At 44.8% G+C, this 20,213-nt stretch overlaps 1 protein-coding gene across 1 annotated transcript; it reads left to right on the plus strand.

Moving 5' to 3' along the window:
• The first annotated feature begins 1,041 nt into the window (after positions 1-1,041).
• LOC135974065 (uncharacterized) lies at positions 1,042-4,410 on the plus strand. Its single transcript, XM_065559995.1, has 2 exons — positions 1,042-1,618; positions 2,613-4,410. Exons 1-2 carry the CDS (start codon positions 1,042-1,044, stop codon positions 3,086-3,088), a joined length of 1,053 nt encoding a protein of 350 aa, XP_065416067.1. The 3' UTR covers positions 3,089-4,410.
• Positions 4,411-20,213: the final 15,803 nt, after the last annotated feature.

Consider the following 20,213-nt stretch of genomic DNA (forward strand, 5'->3'; position numbering starts at 1 on the left):
ACCATTTTAAATGCTGATTTTGACACTTCACAAAAATTTGTGGCTCACCTGGTGATGCGGCAGTTGAGAGGATATACAATGCTATAGTGGAATTCTTGTTCATGAGCCATCTGAGTCTATTTTAGAGTGAGGTTGTGGCATTTACTCTAAACCAGGGATCAGCAACCTTTGGCCTGCAGCCCGCCAGGGTAAGCCTCCTGGCAAGCCAGGCCAGTTTGTTTACCTGCCGCATCTGCAGGTTTGGCCGATCGCGGCTCCCACTGGCCGTGGTTCGCCGCTCCAGGCCAACGGGGATGATGGGAAGCGGCGGCCAGCACATCCCTCAGCCTGTGCCGCTTCCTGCAGCCCCCAGTGGCCTGGAGCGGCAAACCGCGGCCAGTGGGAGCCACGATCGGCCGAACCTGTGGACGCGGCAGGTAAACAAACCAGCCTGGCCCACCAGCATGCTTACCCTGGCGGGCCGCATGTCAAAGGTTGCCAATCCCTGCTCTAAACTATGACAAGTTACCTAGATCCCCTACAAGTTTCCATCCTTCTGCCTGAAGCAGGCAAGGTAGTCCCACTATCCTGATATGGGTCACCCCTCTTGGTCTCTGGTCTGGCATTTACCCTTAAATTCTCTCAAATACAGAATCTCAGGTCTTAGGCCTGGTCTACACTAGGCGTTTATGTCGAAGTTAGCGCCGTTAAATCGAATTAACCCTGCACCCGTCCACACTGCGATGCTATTTAGTTCGACATAGAGGTCTCGTTAATTCGACTTCTGTACTCCTCCCCGACGAGGGGAGTAGCGCTAAATTCGACATGGCCATGTCGAATTAGGCTAGGTGTGGATGGAAATCGACGCTAATAGCTCCGGGAGCTATCCCACAGTGCACCACTCTGTTGACGCTCTGGACAGCAGTGCGAGCTCGGATGCTCTGACCAGCCACACAGGAAAAGCCCCGGGAAAATTTGAATTTGAATTCCTTTTCCTGTCTGGCCAGTTTGAATCTCATTTCCTGTCTGGACATCGTGGCGAGCACAGCAGCACTGGCAACGATGCAGAGCTCTCCAGCAGTGATGGCCGTGCAGTCTGGGAATAGAAAGAGAGCCCCAGCATGGACTGATCGTGAAGTCTTGGATCTCATCGCTGTGTGGGGCGATGAGTCCGTGCTTTCCGAGCTGCGATCCAAAAGAAGGAATGCAAAGATCTACGAGAAGATCTCTAAAGACATGGCAGAGAGAGGATACAGCCGGGATGCAACGCAGTGCCGCGTGAAAATCAAGGAGCTGAGACAAGGCTACCAGAAGACCAAAGAGGCAAACGGACGCTCCGGATCCCATCCCCAGACATCCCGTTTCTACGAGGCACTGCATTCCATCCTCGGTGCTGCCGCCACCACTACCCCACCAGTGACCGTGGACTCTGAGGATGGGATACTGTCCACGGCCGGTTCCTCAGACATGTTAGGGGACGGGGAAGATGAGGAAGGAGATGAGGAGGGCGAGGCAGTCGGCAGCTCTCACAACGCTGATTTCCCCGACAGCCAGGATCTCTTCATCACCCTTACAGAGATCCCCTACGAAGCGTCCCCAGCCATTACCCCGGACACAGAATCTGGTGAAGGATCAGCCAGTAAGTGTTGTAAACATCTAAACATTTATTTTTAACAAAACAGGAATATTAACAATTAAAAGAATGGGTTGTTCATGATTAGTGTGCCCTAGGCGCTTAACGGTTTAGTAAGGGGCAGTGCAAGTTTTGAAAAGAAATCTAGCAATGTCCGGTTTTCAGTGATTGTCCTGCACAAGCCGCTCTACTGTTTATTCCCTGCTACTGCAGCTACAGTAAAATGCGGTCTATGTGTCCGGGGATAGAGCAGTAATCCTCCTGGGACATCTCGATGAAGCTCTCCTGGAGGTAACTTGAAAGCCGTTGCATGAGGTTCTTGGGGAGAGCGGCCTTATTGGGTCCTCCGAAGTACGACACGTTGCCGCGCCACGAGATTATCAAGTACTCGGGGATCATTGCTCTGCACAGCAGGGCGGCATACGGCCCTGGTCTTTGGAGGCTTTCCCGGAGCATTCTCTCTTTGTCGCTCTCGGAGATCCTCATCAGGGTGATGTCGGCCATGGTGACCTGCTTTTAATTAGGTAGGGGAATGTTAGTGTTGGGACTGCTTTCCCGTTCCTTTACAGAACTGTAACCGCTGGTTTGCAGCCACGCGGTGGAGGCGGGAGAGGGGCAGCCGAAAGGGATCATTCCCGGGGACAGCCGCGAGGGGGTGGGACAGGGGCAGAGTTCCCGCTTGCCGGATTGCTGGCAGCAGGGACTGACATTGATTTAAATGTGAAATGAGGCCAGTGGTAATATAAAAGTTTTAAACTGCCACAAGTGTACGGCTTACCATGTCTGCCTGCAACAGAAATTCCGTTGTGCTGCCTCTCTTCTCAAATGTGCTGTTCAAGACCCCAGGCACTGAATGCGAAGGCCGAGAATTCGACCTTGTGCTGAGTGCGCATGTGAAAGGTGCTGTGCATGGTCTTGTTCACAGAGAAAGACTATGTTCTTTGTTCACAACTACATTTATCTTTCTGAGGAATTCACTCCCTTTTTCCCATTTCCACAGCCCCGTCTGCGACTGTCTCACAACCTAGCCTGGAATCACACTCCCAGAGGCTAGCGCAGATTAGGCGTAGGAAGAAGAGGACACGGGAGGACATGTTCTCTGAGCTTATGGCCTCTTCCCAAGCCCAGGCAGCACAGCAGACCCAGTGGCGGGAGAACTTGACCCGAATGCACCAAGCCAACATGGATCGGGAGGAGAGGTGGCGGCAGGAAGACCAGCAGGCGACTCAAACGCTGCTTGGACTACTGAGGGAGCAAACGGACACGCTCCGGCGCCTTGTGGATGTTCTGCAGGAACGGAGGCAGGAGGACAGAGCCCCGCTGCAGTCCATCTCTAACCGCCCTCCCCCGCCACCAAGTCCCATACCCACCTCACCCAAAGTGCAAAGAAGGAGAGGCGGCAGAGTCCCTGCTAAGTCTCACTCCACCCCTGCAGAGAGCTCTAGTAGCAGAAGGCTCTCATTTCCCAAAATTTGAAAAGTTCTTTCCTTCCCGCCTGACACAAGCCCCCGTCCAAGTTTCACCTCCCAATGCCATGTGTAGTTGATAATAAAAAATACGTTTCTGTTAACTACTGTTTCAATCATGTTCTTTTGGAGGAGGAGGGGAAAGGGGGTTGGTAATTGGACAGGACAGTCTCCTTTGGCAGGGTACATAGTCGGGGGCAGGCACAGCAGCAGGGCACATACACAATGCAGTGATGCAGTGACTAGTTGCCCTGGTTAGTCTGGGAGGTTGTTTTGATGTAATGTTGGGGGGGGGTGGGTTGCTCTGTGACTTTGTGGCGGGGGAGGGCAGTTACAGATCTTAAGCGCCGGTCCTTAGGCAGGATCACAGAGCCACACAGCATGGGATCTGTAACCGTCCTCCCCCTGCCACAAAGTCAAATAGACCTCCCATACACACAGTCCCGATCAGGAGGGTTGACAGGCTCAGTTGAAACAAGCATCCCACCGCAGCGGAGCCTGTCAATCCTTGAGTTTAGAAGCTGCATTCGCGTCACAACACTACACCCGCCCCGCACCACAGTCTGCGTCCCAGTTTTAAAAAATTCCCGCGAAAACAGTATTAAAGAAAACGGTGTGCTTTAACAAAGTAGAACTATTTTTATTTCGACACGTGTGTTGGAGGGGGGGTGAAGGGGGTATGTAACTGGAGAGGATAGTCAACATTACCTGGGTAAAGAAACGGGGGCAGGTTTAGCTTCTCAGTACACAAACTATAAAGTCACAGGTTACCCTGCTCACTCAGGAACTTTGCTTTCAAAGCCTCCCGGATGCACAGCGCTTCCCGCTGGTCTCTTCTAATCGCCCGGCTGTCTGGCTGTGAGTAATCACCAGCCAGGCTATTTTCCTCAACCTCCCACCCCGCCATAAAGGTCTCCCCCTTGCTCTCACAGAGATTGTGGAGCACACAGCAAGCTGCTATAACAATGGGGATATTGGTTTCGCTGAGATCACAGCGAGTCAGTAAGCTTCTCCATCTCCCCTTGAGACGGCCAAAAGCACACTCCACCACCATTCTGCACTTGCTCAGCCGGTAGTTGAAGAGTTCTTTTTCAGTGTCCAGGGCGCCAGTATAGGGCTTCATGAGCCAGGGCATTAGCGGGTAGGCTGGGTCCCCGAGGATGACTATAGGCATCTCCACATCCCCAACAGTTATTTTGTGGTCCGGGAAGTAAATACCTTGTTGCAGCCGTCTAAACAGACCAGAGTTCCTGAAAACACGAGCGTCATGAACCTTGCCCGGCCATCCCACGTAGATGTTGGTAAAACGTCCCCTGTGGTCCACCAGTGCTTGCAGCACCATGGAAAAGTATCCCTTTCGGTTAATGTACTGGGTGGCCTGGTGGTCCGGTGCCAGGATAGGGATGTGAGTTCCATCTATGGCCCCACCGCAGTTTGGGAATCCCATCGCTGCGAAGCCATCTATGATCGCCTCCACGTTTCCCAGGGTCACTACCTTTGGCAGCAGTACATCAACGATTGCCTTCGCTACTTGCATCACAGCAACCCCCACGGTAGATTTGCCCACCCCAAACTGGTTCGCGACTGACCGGTAGCTGTCTGGCGTTGCAAGCTTCCAGAGGGCTATGGCCACTCGCTTCTGTACACTCAGTGCAGCTCGCAACCGGGTGTCACTGCGCTTCAGGGCAGGGGACAGCAACTCACAAAGTTCCAGGAAAGTTCCCTTCCGCATGCGAAAGTTTCGCAGCCACTGGGATTCATCCCAGACCTGCAGCACTATGCGGTCCCACCACTCAGTGCTTGTCTCCCGTGCCCAGAATCGCCGTTCCACGGCATCAACATGACCCATTGCCACTGTGATGTCCTCGGCGCTGGGTCGCCTGCTTTCTGACAGGTCTGTGCTACTCTCAGACTTCAGGACATCACCGCGGTGCCGTAGCCTCCTTGCCTGACTTTTCTGCATCTGCCTCAGGGAAACCTTTATGATAAGCTGCGAGACGTTGAGAGCGGCCACAACTGCAGCGATGGTCGCAGCGGGCTCCATGCTCGGAGTACAGTGGCGTCCGCGCTGTCAATGACTGGAAAAGCGCGCGAACTGTTTTCCCGCCGGCGCTTTCAGGGAGGGAGGGCGGGAGTGATGGACGGATGACGACAGTTTCCCAAAAGCACCCTCGACTCATTTTGTTACCCAGAAGGCATTGCCGGCTACACCCAGAATTCCAATGGGCAGAGGGGACTGCGGGAACTGTGGGATAGCTGACCACAGTGCACCGCTTCGAATGTCGACGCTATCACCGTTAGTGTGGACGCACAAAGTCGAATTACTGTCCTTAGTGTGGACACACACGTTCGACTTTGCAATATCGATTACAAAAATTCGATGCAAGTAAAATCGAACTACTCTCGTAGTGTAGACAAGGCCTTAGAGGTCAGAAACAGTGATTGGAGCTTGAAAAAGACATTCTGAGAGGTGTGGATGAACCCTCCGTTCTTCATCAGGCTCCCAGTGTAACTCTCTCAAACTTCCAGGCATTCTCCTCAACTTTTTGCTTCCCCTCATGTGGGACGGTGGAGGTGGAGGAGTTCCTGTCTTTTAACTTGTTCTAAGGGGCTCTGATGACCTTTCTAACCTTTCACTGGTTATGTTGTGAAGAGGTAGTTTCTCATTTCTATGGCAAGTGGAGCCAAACCATGGCACCATTCAGTTAAAAGTCAAGTTTTTGTCAAGTTTAGAGTCATTGTTACAAATGGGGCAGTATTTACATGAGGAAATGGTCGACAGGGTTTGCAAACAAATGGCAAATCCCATGGGATTAAAAAAATGTTTATAAAAAAAAAGAAACAGATGCTAATCAAGATATGACCTGGATAGTTTAGAGAGAATGATTCACAAGGGAATTTCATTAGCCCAAATGCTGAGCAGTGTTACCTCTCTTGGGAGAGTCAACAAAAGATATAATTTTTTTAAATCTGGTTTCTCCTAATTAATTTCTATCGGCTGCCAGATTTTTTTCTGCTCCATTCTTTTCCCTAGCTACTCTACTATCACACACAGGAGCAGATCATCATCTGGAAACACAGCAGCAGCACTCTCCAATCTGACTAGAACAGACCAACTGACCATTACCACTATGTAAAACAGTGGACTCAATAAGTCATGTCACCTACAGAACAACATATAGGACTTAGATAGTCTAGGCAGTTTTACTAGTCAGTGGTAAAAAGCAGTTAATGTACTATACATCACAAAATTTACCAAAAGTCTCACTGGAGTAAAGTGAGTTTCATATGTAGATCATTAGGAACATCTTGCATTAAGCTTGACAAAATTTTGCATGTCACTTGAGTATAAGGCAACACTGATCCAATAGCTAAGTGGATCCATCATATAATTTAGTATATTACTAGTCATTTTTTTTAAAGATGCAAGATTGAAAGTAAGTTCTCACTGAATATTCCTACTTAACCACATTAGTAACCACTAGTTTAAAATATAGACTTTTTTATTCATTAAGAGGGTATTTTCAAAAGATGGATTGTCAAACTATGCCAATGGCATTCTGGGAAATTTTAGCCTCCTGCCAATATGCTGATTTGGACTCAAACTGAGAAATGCATGGGGGAAAGCTGATAACTTGAGGGATCCCATTAAATCCTAAAATCAGTTTGTGACATGAACAGAGGCTAACATAGCAGGCTAAATTCAGCCCTGGCATAGTGACTGAAGTCAGTCTGGAATAATCCAAGGGCACTGTTGCTGATTCATACTTTCCACTAGCACAAAGGCTAGTGACAGAGGAAAGGCTATTCAGGGACTGGAGTGGGACATTGTCCCATGGGGCTTGCAGCAACAGGGTGTTGCCAGGGTACAGGACCAGTCTAGCCATGCTTTGATACCATAGTTAATCTGGCCCATTGTCTTTACCACAGATGGAAGAGTCACCCTAATCTTAAACTGCAGCATAGCTTTTCTGCATGTTGACGGGGGACTAGTCATGCCACTCCCTTTACAATTAATATTAAGTATAAATCCCAACCTAAAGGCATCTTAAAATATTTCCATGTAAGTGCCTTCATTAAGCTGATGTAATGGATTTTCCCCATGAAAACGGTTATACAACTGGAATAAAAATAGGGAACGGTTTACTAATTTGAGACACTGTTTAATTATGGTTCTTCTACAGCTGGTTTGTGCTTTGTACCTTTTAATCTAAAATCCCATTTAGCTTCTACATTGTAGTCATTTCTGAGCAGCACAGCACCAAACTATTTGATTTTTTCAGCAACTGAGTCCAGCGGGCTCATTGTAGAGGGTGCATAAAAGCCACTGGGTGAGTTAAGTGTTGAAAATGCTGGTCTGTGCTTTCAAATACTAGTCACTTGAGAACATAAAAACACGGCACATGTGCTCTTCTGTTTAATCACTCTAGACATTTTCTTCCTAACCCTTAAAATACCAAAGTTATTATAATTTGTTTGAATGGCTGGCTTCCTATTTTGTCAGGCTTTGGACTTATTTCTGGACCCTTTTATTAATCCCTCTGTGATATTACTTAATGGTTTGTCTGCAAAATGAGTGTTTGAGCGTAATCCAGTAAGGCTACATATACAAGCTTAAATCTAGTTTTACACAGATATTACATCACTGTAATTCCACAGACTTCTGATTAAATACTTCTGATTTACACTACCATAGATAAGATCAGAATCAGGCTATACGTTATCTGCCTCTCGTCCTGTTTCTTCTATTATACATTACTAATAAAATCTCTTGAAAGTAAATTTTGATTAAATTAAATCCCTTCTCCCCTCAAAAAAACAAACAAACAAAAACCCCACCAATCAATACACTTCCATGATTGCTGGGAATTAATCAGAATTGCAAAGCAGAGACATATTTGCTGGCAACGTGAGAATGAGAAGGGAGGTCTTTTGCACTTAATACTGCACTGAACTTTGATAATTTTGAAGTAGAACAACACAGCCAGGAGGAACAATGCAACCAGCTTCAGAAATGTTCAGCAAAGTCTGAAAACCTGTCCTAAGAATTTCTGTGTACAGAAGATATGCACTCTGTAACAAAAATAAGTTCTCTTAGTAATCAAATACCCATCTCAAACAAAAATTGGCGCTCTAAGGAACATTAACTAAATCACTGTTTTGAGTTTGATCCAGAATCATCCAGGTTTTGTACTGGCAAAAATAATTTTAAAAGAAGGCAGAAGTCAAACCAAAGCTTTGCCCATTGCTTTCATTTGCACAGGATACATTTCTAGCAGTAATGTTTTCCCTTTTATTGTTAAGCATGTATGGTCAAGAGGTTTCAGATACTAACACTTGAAAACAAACCAATTGTGATGTTTAGATAGTAGCAACAAGAGCTTCTACCTGCGCATATCGACATGAAGAGCTAGTGTCATGTTATGGACCACAAACTCAACCCATTGCTGTAGTAAAGATTACCTAAGATCCATGGGGAAATTAGTTTAACAGAGTTCACTGTCTTTAATAGGAGTTTTTTCCTGAGGAAAGACAGATGCATTCAGCTCCTCAAGATGAACACTACCATGAAGTTATTTTTTCCTGTAATAAGGTAGTCCACAGACAGAAGAGCCAGTCCACATAATTTGCCCTGCCACAATCCATTTTAAGTCAATAGGAGATTTGATATTGAGTTCAATGGGCTAGATTGAGCCCTTAGGCAGATCCCTTAGCAAGATGGGCCAAGCAGGAGTAACATGTCTGAAATAGGATTTCTTCCCTACTTCCCACAGCAAATTAAAACATACTCCCTTGCCTTTTTCTTCTTATCATTTGCAGATGATGAGTAGCAGGCCTGCAGTAAGGGGCTCTCTCTCTCCCCTGATTCCCTCATATAAGACCCACACAAAAAGCAATGGAAAATAATTAGTGTTTTCAAACCAAGTGTTTTCAAATGCAAACTCAGATGGCTAGATCCTCAGGTGGTGTAAATCTGTTTAATTTCATCGAGTTCAGGGGAGCTATGCCAATTAACACCAGCTGAGGATCTGACCCAGCAAATTCTTTTTCACTTCTCTTTCAGCTATAGCTATCATATGTAGAACTTGTGACGAAAGTAGTCCAAACAGATGTGTGATTTTTAAATTGATGGTGCATCCTTTTAGGGAAATACAATCGTTCTGGGAATATCAGAAGAGAAACAATCAGAAATTAATTATTCACACTAAACATTAGTGTTAAACAAGGAGTAACAAGCTAAAGAGGACAAATTTAACTTCTATATTAGGAAAAGTAAGTGTCAGACTGTGGATTATTTTGCCTAAAGGAGTATTATTGCATGATTTAAATGCATTCTCCCAGTCTCGGGGGGAGGAGGGAGACATTGAACATTTTGTTCATCAGTCATTTCTTTTTGAGCTCCATTTGCTCCCTGTTACAGATTTCTTTCTAGTTAAGCTGTTCTCTCCTTTTGTGTAACCTTGTATTTTCTGTTATTTTCTCTTTAATTCATTGTCCTTTTGCTCTAGTATGTTCTTTCCCTCCATCCTCCTTTCACATGTTCCAGTGGCCTCACCATTGACCCTCAGAACAAGTGACTATTATATAATAAATGACCTTCTGCAACTTACTGTATTATCAGCCAAGATTCCTTTCTTAGTTGAATAGAGCAGCAAGATCAGATTTCCCCCACCATACACAAACACACACAAACCCCTTTCTCCCTCTTTCTTTATGTTATATCAAATTGGCTTCCAGAATCAGAAAAGAAAAAAATCCTGAGCATGAAAGCAGTAAGAGAGCTGAACAAAGACTAAAGAGATAGAAAGCAGTTCAAAAGATCAGCAGGAAGGAGAGAGCTGAGTCTCTGGGGCCAGAAGTTAGCTGCAAACTGTTCATCCTTCCCTAGTGTAGCAATTTTAGTTTGCTTATTTTCCTGTCCATAATACTTCTTCAGACCTCTCTATGTCCGTTTTCACTCTACTTTTTCTTTTTCAATATCTTTCTCTTTTATTCCTGTCCAATAGAGATGAGCCATACTGCTTAGTAGAACTTTGGATAATTCTGTACATGGGAATCTAGCATATTGGAAAGAAGCCTATCTGTGACCCACTTGAGGAAGGTTAGACGCTTCTTAAGTATCTTGGTGTACTGAGGCAGTATTCTTCATTCCTCAGGAAAGCATCCAGATTCAGAAAAGCACATGACTATTTCCCATGGACATAAAGGAGAAACTGAGTTTAGTAGAGTTTACAATCCATAGTAATTTATTTGAACATCAGTATATCATTAGTTTCCATCTTTTAAAAATTCTATTAACTGGATTATTTGGCCTGTATAATCATGTTGGGTCTGATCTTGCTAATATTGAAGTCAATTTCAGAACTCTCCTTCAGGTAGGAGCAAGAGTAGGGCTGTAGTGCTCACCATCATTTTTATTCAGTCCATGCAGAAGATGTCTCTTTCCAACAGCTATTATATGCCATGCATTTCCCACCTCATGGCACTGCAATACAATTTGCTGCAAACTGGGATGACCAGCATGGTAGATATCTTCTTCCTAGCTGACATGATACCTGTGTGATGTAAATAAGTATGACCCACTGTTCATGTCCATAAAAATCCACTGTTCACTTTAACTTGTTATTTTTGATAGGCTTTCCATAAAGTGTACAATAAGCATTCATGGTTATTTTATACCCTGTACTGTAGCGAATGATGGTATCTCCATCCCTTATGAATCATAATCACAAGGCAATGCAAGTCCTCCAACAGGAAGGCACAAGAAAGGCAGCCCTACTGCTATGCATGAAGACATATGTGAGCTGGGAAAGAGCTTCAGGGCATGAGCATCATGAGTGGAGCTAATATGGAGGGGACTAATTATGAAAAAGTCCCATAGAATTTGACAGACATGTCTATATGTTTTTGAACCTTATAGCTATCTATAACTGGGATGAAATTCTGGCTCCTTGCTGGAATCTTTATTGTCCTGTGACTACTGCTCGTGTAAGACTAGTTCGAGTTGTGACTGGCCTAATCATATGAGACCAGTGGTAAATTAATCTCTTTGCCCCTATTTTTCAGATGCCAGCAAATTAAACAAAGTTGCTCCCCTGAACATTGTAGCCTGATTTAGGGTGTAATAATTATATTAATTTGGATAATATGGGAATTTAAGCAAGCAGGTTAATCCTATCGGCTACAACATAAGAATTCACTAGGCGTCTTTTCCTTTAAACGTATCAGCTGGCTTTTCATTTATTTATACCCACATATGGTGTTGTGAGAACCTGGAGGAATTCTATGTGACAAGTGAAGCAATCAAGACCTGAAGGCTTCGGGCCTGATTCTGATCTCATTTACACCAGTGCTAATAAAGAGTCATTGTCTTGCAGTTAGAGGAGTTCCTAGCTTTAGGTGAGATCAGAAGCAGTTTTTTCAACTACAAGAGCTACCTGGAAGACACCAACTGTAAGCAACAGAAGAGACAAGGTGGGTGACGTAATATCTTCAAATATCCAATATCTTTTATTGGACCAAGCTCAAAAGTTTGTCTCTTTCACCAACGGGAAGTTGATCCAATAAAAGATATTACCTCACCCGCCTTGTCTCACTAATATCCTGAGACTGACAGACCTATAACAATACTGCATACAGCAACAGAAAAGACAGTTTATTCCCTTTGTAAATGACAAAGCAGAGCTGACACTTAGGGGAGTTGATGAAGATTTTGGAAGGATTGGAAAGGAAAGCAAAGGGAGAAAGATGTACCAGCCTATTTCCTATTTTTAAAAGATTTCTGTTGTTTTTGCACTGCTTCTACCTCCATGAAATTTTCATGACACATCAAGTTACAAACATTAAGTAAAGAAAGATAACATGATCAAGTATGACAGATGCAAAATGAATACATTTGCTACTGATTTTGCTGTTTGAAAGTTCCATAATAATCCCAAAGCATAATGCTCATCAATTTTTATAAGCAAACAGTACAAACTCCACCAATAGCAGTGATCCATCTGATCACTACAGTATGAACAAGACATTTTGACTATTCTTCCTTTTGGCCTGTGAGTTGCAGTTTGGGCATTGGGGTATATAAAGAGAATTCTGGGGCTGGGGGTTCCTCTGTAGCCATATGGTCACGCTCCCTTTACCTAACCCTCAATGGCAACTCAATCCTACCTTCTTGTTTGAACTACTGAACAGTACTTTGATGTCATGACCTTCCAACAAGCTGCCACAACAATCTGTGTTATCCCAGCTTCACAAACTTTGTTTTTGCTTGTTATTTCAGTGAAGTGTTTTCTCTCAAGCACAGTGCCAAAGGCTAGTAGGCTGTAACCAAGCTCTGTGTGAGACTCTCAGAAGAATCGCATGTCACAGAAAAGGGGGAAAAGCATGAAAGAGAAAAAACAGCCCGAGACACTACGCTCTGTATTTTTGAGTCACAAATGAAAGCCAAGTTAGAGAAACACGTTCCTGTCTCTGAAGCTGCTTTGGGCGATGTTATCTGGTGTACTGCTGTTGTCCCAGGGGGAAAAAAAACAAACCCTTGTGCTCTGCCGTTGATTAAGTACAGTGGCCAGCCATTTAGAGCATTCTGTGCAGAAATGAGCAGTTGAACAATTTGCTTCATTTTCCATGCCTGTAGTAGTCATGCAATGGATGCCAATTGTATCTGGCAATTTTCAAAGAAAATATCCATGGATTTCATTCTCTGTGCTCCTGAGATGGAACTCAGTAGCAAGTGCCCACATTCCATTTTTATAGCAATTTCAGCTCTGTACGGATTTTTAATCAGGTCTATGAATCTGGAAAGCACTTTAAATGCACATGCTTTAGTCCCCTTGAATTCAATATTCAACTCTTATGTATTAAAAGATGTTAACTTCATGGGGCCCCATTGGGATTTTTACCATTGATTTCAAAGGGAGCAGGGGCAGGATTTATTATAGGCAAAGCCATTGGAAGCAATACTTATTATTAAGGTTGCCTGACACTTCTTATTATAAGACTCTGTCAGTTGCTTGTAACTGCCAAACAGTAACCATATGGGCTGACATTTTAAATGGCGGGTGTCTGCCTCAGACTAAATTATTTTGGAAAAATTCTGCCAAAATTGTTACTCTGTTTCTGAGAAAAAGGCTAGGAAATATACATTTTTTTACCCATTAAAAAAAACTTCTGGCAACCTTTTTTTTTTTTTTTTTAAGATAGCTTTAGCGCCCCCATTCTTTGGAGCAGGCTCTTGAAATTTGGTAGGATGATGGGTAGGAGAGACTAGGGCTGGTGAATGGTGGATGGGCATGGAGAGGAACACTGCGACTGGGAGTTGGATTGGGCTAGACTGGGGCAGGGAACCAGATCTGATGAGGAGCAGAGTTTCAAGGGAGAACTGGGACTGGCTGGGCAAAGAGATTGGGACAAGCTGGACACTGAGATTGGATAAGGAGCCAAGGGGGGAAGATTGGGACTGGGATCCAGTGGGGACCCCAGAAAGGAACTGGAACTGATGGAGCAAGGAGACTAGGACTGGGAGTGATGAGAGAAAATTCTAAAGGGAAAATTGGGACAGGGAGTCCAGAGTGGGAGACTAGAACTGGCTGGGCAAGAGGAATGGAACAGGGATGAGAATCCAGAGGAGTGGAAACTGGGAGAGTATATGCAAAGAGAAATGGTCTGGGATGTGGAGCCAGGGGTAGGGAAGGGTCAGGACAGGGACAGGTGGGAGGAAATGGGAAAGAAGGGTCATGTGTGAAGGGGAAAAGACAGAAGAGTCTGTGCTGACTAGAACATATTCTCCTCCAGAACCTATAATGAAACCCAAAATTCCTGAGTCTCACCATTCCTCTGCTGTTAGCAAGTATCCGGTAAACCAAGTGGCAAAATGTTTCATCCCCATCTAACACTGGTTCATGTAGAGCAGGCGTAGGCAATCTACGGCACACGTGCCGAAGGCAGCACGCAGCTGATTTTCAGTGGCACTCACACTGCCTGGGTCCTGGCCACCGGTCCGGGGGGCTCGGCATTTTAATTTAATTTTAAATGAAGCTTCTTAAACATTTTAAAAACCTTATTTACTTTACATACAACAATAGTTTAGTTATATATTATAGACTTATAGAAAGAGACCTTCTAAAACGTTAAAATGTATTACTGACACGCAAAACCTTAAATTAGAGTGAATAAATGAAGACTCGGCACACCACTTCTGAAAGGTTGTCGATCCCTGATGTAGAAAATGACAATATACTATTGCTATCAGTTACTCCATTATCCCAGGTGGCAGAGATCTGGTGGTGGAGCTAAAGGTTTCAACCCTAGTGATGTACCTGTTGGTGTCAATATGAGGCTGCATGATAGCATTTCCGTTTTTTCAGTTTGCTTTTTTCAAAACCTAGGAAGTTACACCTTGAAAAAATACACTGAAAGATTATTAAGGTTTCCACATCAATCACTCAAAAGTTAGGAAAGACCAGAATTCAGGTTCCCCATGCAATCTTAATCCATTCCCTCTTGTGCATATGTATCATGATACAATCTTTAATTACATCACATACCTTTTTTTGCACAGGATCTCTTCGTCATTAAGTTCACTGGATGAACCTGCTCTTGAAATGAATCAGGGTTAAGTAGTAAATGCCCTCTGCTTCATTTGTTGCTGAAGATGGAAGGTGTGTAGTGAATGAAGTGGGAATTGCAGAAATTAAAAAAGGGTCATGGTTAAGGCAGTTGATTGCTGCCCTGCGGAACTAGAGTCTGTTTCTGTCTCTGCCAAAGAATTCCTGTGATGCTGGGCAAGTCACTTAAACCAATTTAGTCACAGGTAGTCACTGTATGTTAGCCTCATTTTCTAATTGCCTGATTTGATAGGCTGCAGTCTGATCTGTACAAGTGCTAAGCACTCAGATGCAACTGAAGTCACTTGGGGCTGTGCTTGAATACATACAGTGCTACCTAATACTAAATACTTTGAAGCATGAGCGCTACATTGTCTCAATTTGGGTACTCAACATTAGTGGAGACTTTTGACCTTTAATTTCTGGCCCTTAGGTCACTATTAGTAAAACCAGGATAATACCCACTCAGCCCTTCAATCACTGGGGTGTCATCAAAATTAATTAATGTTTTTTTAAGTACTCAGAGTATAGAGATGAGCGCCATAGAAAAACCCATGAGGAACTTCATAATTCTGTCTTCAAAGCAGGGTTTGAATAGGCCTAGAGCTATACAGTGAGGACAAAATAAAATACGGAATTGTGCTTATTAAGTAAGCACCGTAATTCTATGTAGTGAATGAGGAAGGTCCTCCGAAATAAAAAAGTATGTGATTTTGTAATTGCAGACTGTCATATAATGCATTTGTACAAGGAGGTCACATTAAAGTTGCACAGGTAACCTTAATTTTGGTATTTTCTAACTTTCAAGTGCTTGACCTTAATACTGTTCTTTTAATGTAGTTTTTTGTGTGTAATGTATTAAATACATATGGAGCCTGATTCTGAAGGCCACATGCAGGCAAACACTTGTACCAAAGCAAAGCACTTTAGCATGCATTTAACTCTAAGCATGTGAGTGGTCCCATTGGGTACATTGGCACTGCATCTTGGAGTGAGCCTCCTAGCCCAGGTCCACAGATTTGTATTAGCATGGCTTGTGCTAGCACACTAAGAATAGCTGTGTAAATGTTGCATCTTGGGCTAGAGCTTGGGCTTTAAAGTCTGGGGAGTGGGGGTGGCTTGCGAGCCTGACACACAACATCTACCCAGCTATTTTAAGTCTGTGTATCCAGGCTTGGAGGCTTGCTCCCAGATGCAATGAAGTCATACCTGCTGACTTCACTTATCATTTCATAGTCCATGGGACTGTTCACATGCTACCCTTTCTGTGGGAATTCTCATGTACTTAAAGTTAATCCCCTGTTTTGCTAGATTCTGTTTCATAACCCCAGTAGAGTCAACAGCCCAGTGTATGACTAACATAAGATGGAAAATTTAGCAAACCATTCATATGCACAGACTTGTACGGACGGAGTCCATAACTTGAATACATAAAATATGACATTTTTTCCCTTTGTACTGAAAATTAATGTTTTTACTAAGTGTACTTTTAAGTCATTTTAACTAAATTCTTGGAATTTAGTTGCACATCTAAAATAAGAGCTTTTGCATCATATTTTAATTACATTTCTGTGCGTAAGATTATTTTTTCCATTGCTTTAAAGTGATTTCCACTTTTAAGATGACTCCAAATATCCAGTTCCCTGAGCTGATGTATTGCAAGGGACAAATTATGTTTGCTTTACTCACATGAGTATCCCATTGCACTTCTCTTAACAGCGGGAACCCCCACATTCCTCTGTGCTGGAGTTCAGCCTCACCAAGGGACCATCCCTCACTCCCCTTGCCCCTTTCACTCCCTCCCCACCCCCCGAGTTCAGCTTTCCAGCATGCAGAGGTCAGCGTATAAGCCCCTCTGCTGTTCCCCTGCCTTCATCTGGCTTAGAAATCAGTTCAGTTGGCAACTCCCTTGGCTGCTCCCTGACCTTCAGCCAGCCAGGGAGCACTCCCCTGCCCTTTTCCTGACTGACACAAGCAGCTTTGACTCATCAGATGACTCCATTCTAGGGCCCAGGTGCCCACTTTTAAGCCCACTGGGGATCAGCTGACACATCACAGTTGCACTACTTCTTCCCTCTTAAAGGGCCAGTATCACACTGACACTGCTTCCCTCTTACGTTCTTTCCTACCCCTAGGGCAAGCCTTCCACAACACAGCCTTACTCTTGGTCTCCCACCCAAAGGTGTTCCCCCTTAAATATCAACCCAGATTTTCCTAGACCAAAATCAAGATGTTCCCTTGCAGAAATGTTTAACACAGCACATCATAGAGGGTTCCCCAAGTTCCCCCTACAGTCCTTGAAACTAATTCTGAAGGGGACAAGTCTTTAAGTCCACCCTTGCCAGGGTAACAGAAAGTCCAACAAATAAACAATTAAAATGTCCTTACAAAAAGGTCTTTGGCCACAACTTTGGGCCCTTATTCCTCACACCCTTTTCTCAGGGTCCTCCATCATCCTTTACCCCTTCTCTGGCTTCATGCCAACTCATGAGTGACTGGTAGGGGAATCCAGGTCCTCCCACTACACCAGGTTCCAGCCCAAGGAATCTATAACTAGCAACCAAGGTCTACTCCACAAGACTCCTTGTTGCTGCCTCCCTGGACTTATTTCTACCCAGCATGTGTCAGGCTTTCTCCCCTGCAACCCTTCTAGGTTCACCCCTCTTTCAGGGCTGGGACTCTCAGACCTCACCCCTGGAATCCCCCAACAAAATTCCAAACCAACAAAATTAAACAAACTCACTTCCACCCTCCTTAGGCTTGGTCTTTTGTCCCTCTCTAGTTTCCCTTGCTCTATTCCCTGTTCAAATGCCTCCCAGAGCTCTCTCCCAGAATGTCTAGTCCCTGCCTTTTTTTCAGGGCACAGCACCAGAACCTGCTCCACCGTAACAGCTGCTCTGTATCTCTCCTGGTTACTTGTCAGACTTGTCTTATTCTTCCCCTGGGCTTTTTCCTTGATCTCCCTACTCACTAATGGTCTCCCTTGTCTCCCTATTCACTAATCCCAGAGAATGACTGCAGAGTTCCTCACTGTCTATGTATAGGCTATGTTGGCCACCTACTGCAGTTTTCACATAAGCAAAAATCTTTATCCTCTCACCAAGTCCTGTATTTTTTTAAAAAGCAAAGTAATGCTTTTTTAATGCTATCCTCCTTTGCCAGTAGTCTCACCAATCTTCTCAGACCTATAGCCTCTTTCTGCTCCAAACTTCCTGCCTAAACTAGCCACCCAGTTCCTTTCCCAGCTGGGACTCATCTTTAGTTAAGCTTGGCCCACCCTCCAGGTGGAGCCAGGTAGCATAATTAGCCTCTCGGGCCCACCTTATCTCTTTCAGAGCCTGTGTAGGGTACACACCCCATCACAAACTGATTGCTTTTTCATTTCATATTTAATTTTTATTAAATTCAGACAGACTCATTAACAGTACAAGCTATTGCTTACATACTGTAAGCCAACATTTGACAAAGCTGAGGGCTCCATCAGCTATCAAGAAAGTGAAACCAGCTGCATCCCCAACAACTCCTCCATGTTAGCAGGGCAACATGGTACATCTAGGTTTAGAGTGATTAGCACAATAGAAATCCAAGTTCTAGCATGATAATTATCTGTTTCTTCTCAACAACACTGTATAATTTGTCAAGTTAAATAAGACATATTTAGCTTACTAGGGAGGAAAGGCATGAAAATCAACATGGCAGAGCCATTCTTCTAAGTAGCTCCAGAAGTTAATTGAGCCTAAAATTGCAGATGTTCTTATGCCTTCACATGCAAAAGCAATTTCTTGTTCAGGAGCGGTGTTTGTGTTTAGAGATCAACAACTTCTACACGGGAAAGGACTCTTTCCAAGTAACTTTATTTAATAACAGGACATTTGAAAATATTACTTTCCACAGGCTGCTGTCAAAACATGACATTTGCACCAATAGGCTATCATCTCAGCTATGTAGCCAATTACCCAGTTCCCACCACAACAGATGGAGTGTGACAATCAAATGACGTGTCATGTGGGCCCATCTGAATTTGATTAGATGAATCTTTTGCTGAGAGTGAAGCGAAGGATACACTGGAGCATTTCAATTTAGTGTGGTCATACCCTAAATGAGATCTTTCACCTTGTTTTTGTCACTTCTGGCTGAATGTAATGGAAGTGGAAATCTCTTATACTGAACTCTGATTGTATTTAATTCTTCTTGTACTGGAATGTGAGCATAGGCGCGGAAACTAAGGGTGCAGGGTTGCTGAGGCACCCCTAGGTTTTGCGTGGGGTCCCAAACACTGGCTCCGCGTCTGGGGATTCAGCTCCTAGCCCCAGCCCCGGGCTCTGCACCTGCCCCCAGCTGGGGCACCTGCCTTACCTCTGTCCACATCCCCCCTTCCCAAAGCCACAACCCTGCTCCCGGCCCCAGCTCTAGGGGGGAAAGGGGGAAGCAGCTCAGCATCCCCACTCTAAAAACTGTTCCAGCACCACTGAACGTGAGTGATTTAGGGTGTCCACATGACAGCTGGGAGTGAGTCTCCCAGCCTGGGTAGTCAGACTTGTGCTAGTGGGACTCACACTAGCACACTAAAAATATCTGTGTAGATGTTGTGGCACCAGCAGAGGCACAAGCTTGCCAGCCAAACTTAGGCCTGGTTTACACTACGATTGTAGGTCGAATTTAGCAGCGTTACCTTGATTTAAGCCTGGACCCGTCCACACGTCGAAGCCCTTTTTTTTCGACTTAAAGGGCTCTTTAAATTGATTTCTTTATTCCACCTCCGATGAGGGGATTAGCGCTGAAATCAGCCTTGCCGGGTCGATTTTGGGGTAGTGTGGACGCAATTCAATGGTTTTGGCCTCCGGCAGCTATCCCAGAGTGCTCCATTGTGACCGCTCTGGACAGCACTCTCAACTCAGATGCACTGGCCAGGTAGACAGGAAAAGGCCCGTGAACTTTTGAATCTCATTTCCTGTTTGTCCAGCGTGGCAAGGTGCAGGTGAGTGCAGATCTCATCAGCAGAGGTGACCAAGATGGAGTCCCAGGATCGCAAAAGAGCTCCAGCATGGACCGAACGGGAGTTACGGGATCTGCTTGCCATATGGGGAGATGAATCAGTGCTAGCTGAACTCCGTTGCAGTAAACGAAATGCCAAAACATTAGAAAAAGTCTCAAAGGGCATGAAGGACAGAGGCCATAACAGGGACGCACAGCAGTGCCGCGTGAAAATTAAGGAGCTAAGGCAAGCCTACCACAAAGCCAGAGAGGCAAACGGAAGGTCGGGGGCAGAGCTGCAGACATGCCGTTTCTACTCTGAGCTGCATGCCATGCTAGGGGGTGCAGCCACCACTATCCCAACCCTGTGCTTTGACTCCATCAATGGAGAATCACGCAACACGGAAGCGGGTTTTGTGGACAAGGAAGAAGATGATGAAGATCTTGAAGATAGCTCACAGCAAGGAAGCGGAGAAACCGGTTTCCCCAACAGCCAAGATACGTTTTTCACCCTGGACCTGGAGCCAGTAACCCCTGAATCCACCCAAGGCATAC

This window comes from Chrysemys picta, chromosome 1 (assembly GCF_011386835.1).
Source record: "Chrysemys picta bellii isolate R12L10 chromosome 1, ASM1138683v2, whole genome shotgun sequence".
In the NCBI taxonomy this organism is placed as follows: Eukaryota; Metazoa; Chordata; order Testudines; family Emydidae; genus Chrysemys; species Chrysemys picta.